This window comes from Salvelinus alpinus, chromosome 2 (genome assembly GCF_045679555.1).
Source record: "Salvelinus alpinus chromosome 2, SLU_Salpinus.1, whole genome shotgun sequence".
Classification (NCBI taxonomy): Eukaryota; Metazoa; Chordata; class Actinopteri; order Salmoniformes; family Salmonidae; genus Salvelinus; species Salvelinus alpinus.
The window spans coordinates 88,133,110-88,138,365 of NC_092087.1; the positions used below are offsets into that span (position 1 = coordinate 88,133,110).

At 49.5% G+C, this 5,256-nt stretch overlaps 1 protein-coding gene across 1 annotated transcript; it reads left to right on the forward strand.

The window, feature by feature from the left end:
• The first annotated feature begins 3,178 nt into the window (after positions 1-3,178).
• Positions 3,179-4,084, forward strand: LOC139541489 (fap1 adhesin-like). The gene has a single exon (XM_071346180.1). It carries the CDS (start codon positions 3,179-3,181, stop codon positions 4,082-4,084), a length of 906 nt encoding a protein of 301 aa, XP_071202281.1.
• Positions 4,085-5,256: the final 1,172 nt, after the last annotated feature.

Consider the following 5,256-nt stretch of genomic DNA (forward strand, 5'->3'; position numbering starts at 1 on the left):
CTCTGTGTGCTACGAGACTGTGTTTGTCTGCTGACCTAAAGCCTAGGCACCTTTGTTGCACATAGTGGAAATCTATGGTTAAAAACATCAAAGGGACAACTGACGAACCCAAGGCCTTTCTTACATGGTCAGTGCTATCAGGGATCACTGGTGATGTCCCTACCCTAAACCCTAACCCTAACCTTAACCAAACCCTAAACCCTAACCCCTAACCCCTAACCCCTAACCCCTAACCCCTAACCCCTAACCCCTAACCCCTAACCCCTAACCCCTACCCTTACCCTAACCTTAACCGTAACCCCTACCCTAAACCCTAACCCCTACCTTTACCCTAACCTTAACCAAACCCTAAACCCTAACCCCTAACCCCTACCCTTACCCTAACCTTAACCGTAACCAAACCCTAAACCTACTCTTAACCTTTACCTTAACCATTTTAAATGTCAACTTCAATGGGGTAGGGACGTCCCAAGGATACCAGATTGCACAAGACCTTTCTAACATGGCTGTTCTCTGAATGACAAGTATTACACAACCTGTTGGCTGTCTCTCTCTTTTGTGTTGTAGTTTTTAATCCGGCGGCCACCATTTGTAATTTCACCGTGCAGGGAGAGAGATCGCCCTACGGTGGAACAGGAACCATAGACTGAGAAATGTACATTTCACAGAACATCTTGTGGCTTGTGCCCTCTTCTCCCCCTCTCCTCCCTCCATCATCTCTCTCTCTCTCCATTCTGCACTCCCTCCTGCCCTCTTCTATCCCTCTCCTCCCTCCATCTCTCTCTCTCTCCATTCTGCGCTCCTCCGTCTGAGAGAGAGAGACAGATGAGCGCCCTGGAGAGAACTTGTCTGCCTGTGTTATTAGCTATGCGTTTCTCTACACCCGACAAGCAGTGTGTGTGTGTGTGTGTGTGAGTGAGTGTGTGTGTGTGTGTGTGTGTGTGTGTGTGTGTGTGTGTGTGTGTGTGTGTGTGTGTGTGTGTGTGTGTGTGTGTGTGTGTGTGTGTGTGTGTGTGTGTGTGTGTGTGTGTGTGTGTGTGTGTGTGGTCCACGCCTCGCCTAGATGCCCCCTCTCCTCTCTGCAAACCAAAACTGATTCAGGCAGTCTGTGGTATTTTTAATAAATCTCTGGGGATTTCTTTTTCAGAAAAAGAGCGAATGAGTGTTGTCACGCCTCAGTACTCACACAGGGGAATAGATAGTGCCAAGGCAGTCAGTGTTAAATTGACTTGTGAGAGGAGAGAGAGAGAGCGGGGGAAGAGAGAGAGAAAGAGAGCGAGAGAGAGAGAGAGGGGGGAGGGGGCTGGAAGGCACAAATCAATACGTTTTTCATTCAGACACTTTTCAAGATTAGTTGGAAGGAAAAACACAACTCTGTTTGAGTGTTTGAGACATTGAGTGATTTTGAACCATTCATTTTGCCACAGATTCTTTCTGCCTGCTACCATCTCTTCTTGGCTCCCTAAAATATTTATATTTCCTTACCATCAAATATATTCAAATACTCTGAGAGAGAGAGAGAGGCTAGTTTTGACACCACCAGTGGGACCGCAATAAATCAGGTGGCGGGACGAAAATGGCCCCGGGCCACAGGTTTCAGACCCCATCCTAGTGACAAGGGGTAGATTTGGGAATGGGCATTGAGTGCTGATCTAGGATCAAGTCCCCCTTGTCCATATAAACTAAATTATTGTCATCTAAAAGGCTAAACTGATCCTAGATCAGCACTCCTACTCTGAGACGCTTGATTCATATGGTCGCTGTACCTAAGGGGAACCTCTACCTAGGGTATAGCTGACGTCATTCTCATCCTGTACAGCGGACAGAGAGGGTAACAGCTGGGGTGGAACGGAACCCCCCTTGGCCGTGCATTCTGATGTGTATATATAGCTTCTGCTGGTATGAACGCTATTCCACTGCAAGGCATTCTTCTTTTCTCACGCCGTCCGAAGCCTGGGTTCAAATACTATTTGAAATCATTTCAAATACTTGATCTGTGCTTGATTGAGTTTGCGTGGCTTAATGGACGAATAGAATAGTTTGCAACACTGTAAACCCCACCTATCTGGCACTCCAGGCAGGCTAGAGCAAAGATTTAAAATACTAATTGAACCCAGGTCTGCTCCATAGTTGTCACGTTCCTGACCTGTTTTTCCTTTTTCTTGTATTTATTTAGTTGGTCAGGGCGTGAGTTGGGGTGGGCTGTCTATGTGTGATTTTCTATGTTGGGGTTTTGTGTTCGGCCTGGTATGATTCTCAATCAGAGGCAGCTGTCAATCGTTGTCCCTGATTGAGAATCATACTAAGGCAGCCAGGGTTTCACGTATGTTTTGTGGGTGTGTGTTCCTGTGTCAGTGTTTGTGCCACACAGGACTGTTTCGGTTTTGTCACGTTTGTTGGTTGTTTTGTATTTTGAAGTGTTTTGTTGACTTTCATTAAATAATGAACACTAACCACTCTGCGTTTTGGTCCTCTCCTTCTGTCAGCGAGGACAGCCGTTACAATAGTTCAGTTCAGCACAGTGCAAAACAGAATGTGGTTCTACCTGCAGGTATCTGGAGCCCCAAACACACTGGACTAGGAAAAATGGAAACACAGTTTTTATCTACAAGGGACTTTGGAGTCATTTTAGAAGGAACACAAGAAAGACAGAATACCGTTAATGAATGTATTCAGACAGACAGGGGACATAGCGCTCATTAAAGTGGGGACAGACAGTGGTTGAGCCTATGTCTAATTTTAAGGGTCTTTGTCAAATTACCCAGACAGACAGCAAGTACCCAGGGATCCAGGAAGGGAAAACTTCAAAGCCGACCAATCACATATACCTTTTAATATTCTACTGGCTCACTAGCGAATGGTGGCTGTGTGTTTCTTGATTTGCAATTCTGTTCAAATCAATTAGGAAAACTTCGATTTGACCTCAACTTTTGATTTAAATACAATCCCCTCTGTGTCTAGTTAGGTCTTACAAAACTAAGTGTTATGAACCTTTTGTATAGTTTGATCACTGAATTTGTATTGAAATTGATTTAATAGCAGAGAGCATGTTCTGATAAGAAACAGATTCCTGTATGAAGACATGACCACGTCCCAAATGGCTGCCTATCCTGATCAAAAGTAGCGCCCTACATAGGGAGGGAATAGTAGGGTGGCATTTGGGATGCTTCCCATATACATGTATAGGGCCCCTAGTAAAGCCCCTAGTAAGACCCCTAGTGAGTCCCCTAGTGAGTCCCCTAGTGAGTCCCCTAGTGAAGCCCATAGTTACTCACCTAGTGAGTCCCCTAGTGAGTCCCCTAGTAAAGCACCTAGTAAGACCCCTAGTGAGTCCCCTAGTGAGTCCCCTAGTGAGTCCCCTAGTGAAGCCCATAGTTACTCACCTAGTGAGTCCCCTAGTGAGTCCCCTAGTAAAGCCCCTAGTAAGACCCCTAGTGAGTCCCCTAGTGAGTCCCCTAGTGAGTCCCCTAGTGAGTCCTCTAGTGAGTCCCCTAGTGAGTCCCCTAGTGAAGCCCATAGTAAGTCCCCTAGTGAGTCCCCTGGTGAGTCCCCTAGTGAGTCCCCTAGTGAAGCCCCTAGTGAAGCCCATAGTTACTCACCTAGTGAGTCCCCTAGTGAGTCCCCTAGTGAAGCCCATAGTTACTCACCTAGTGAGTCCCCTAGTGAGTCCCCTAGTGAAGCCCATAGTTACTCACCTAGTGAGTCCCCTAGTGAGTCCCCTAGTAAAGCCCCTAGTAAGACCCCTAGTGAGTCCCCTAGTGAGTCCCCTAGTGAGTCCCCTAGTGAGTCCTCTAGTGAGTCCCCTAGTGAGTCCCCTAGTGAAGCCCATAGTAAGTCCCCTAGTGAGTCCCCTAGTGAGTCCCCTAGTGAGTCCCCTAGTGAAGCCCCTAGTGAAGCCCATAGTTACTCACCTAGTGAGTCCCCTAGTGAGTCCCCTAGTGAGGCCCCTAGTCAGGCCTCTAGTGAGGTCCCTAGTGAGTCCCCTAGTGAGGCCCCCAGTGAAGCCCCTAGTGAAGCCCCTAGTGAGGCCCCTAGTGAGGCCCCTAGTGAAGCCCTGGTGAGGCCCCTAGTGAAGCCCTGGTGAGGTCCCTAGTGAGGCCCCTAGTGAAGCCCTAGGGAAGCCCTAGTGAAGCTCCCAGTGAAGCCCTGGTGAGGCCCCTAGGGAAGCCCTAGTGAAGCCCCAGTGAAGCCCTAGTGAAGCTCCCAGTGAAGCCCCAGTGAAGCCCTAGTGAAGCTCCTAGTGAGGTCCCTAGTGAAGCCCTAGTGAAGCTCCTAGTGAGGCCCCTAGTGAGGTCCCAAGTGAGGCCCCTAGTGAAGCCCTAGTGAGTCCACTAGTGAGGCCCCTAGTGAAGCCCTAGGGAAGCCCTAGTGAAGCTCCTAGTGAAACCCTAGTGAAAATCCTAGTGAAGCCCTACTGAAGCTCCTAGTGAGGCTCCTAGTGAAGCCCTAGTGAGGCCCCTAGTGAAGCCCTAGTGAAGCCCCAGTGAAGCCCTAGTGAAGCTCCCAGTGAAGCCCCAGTGAAGCCCTAGTGAAGCTCCTAGTGAGGTCCCTAGTGAAGCCCTAGTGAAGCTCCTAGTGAGGCCCCTAGTGAGGTCCCAAGTGAGGCCCCTAGTGAAGCCCTAGTGAGTCCACTAGTGAGGCCCCTAGTGAAGCCCTAGGGAAGCCCTAGTGAAGCTCCTAGTGAAGCCCTAGTGAAGCTCCTAGTGAAGCCCTACTGAAGCTCCTAGTGAGGCTCCTAGTGAAGCCCTAGTGAGGCCCCTAGTGAAGCCCTAGGGAAGCCCTAGTGAAGCTCCTAGTGAAGCCCTAGTGAAGCTCCTAGTGAGGCCCCTAGTGAAACCCTAGTGAGGTCCCTAGTGAATCTCCTAGTACGGTCCCTAGTGAAGCTCCTAGTGAGGTCCCTAGTAATGCCCCTAGTCAGGTCCCCAGTGAAGCTCCTATTAAGGTCCCTAGTGAAGCCCTGGTGAGGTCCCTAGTGAATCTCCTAGTAAGGCCCCTAGTGAGGCTCCTAGTAAGGTCCCTAGTGAAGCTCCTAGTGAGGTCCCTAGTAATGCCCCTAGTGAGGTCCCCAGTGAAGCTCCTATTAAGGTCCCTAGTGAAGCCCTGGTGAGGTCCCTAGTGAATCTCATAGTAAGGCCCCTAGTGAGGTCCCTAGTGAGGCTCCTAGTGAGGTCCCTATTGAGGCCCCTACTGAAGCTCCTAGTGAAGCTCCTAGTGAGGCCCCTAGTGAGGTCCCAAGTGAGGCCCCTAGTGAAGCCC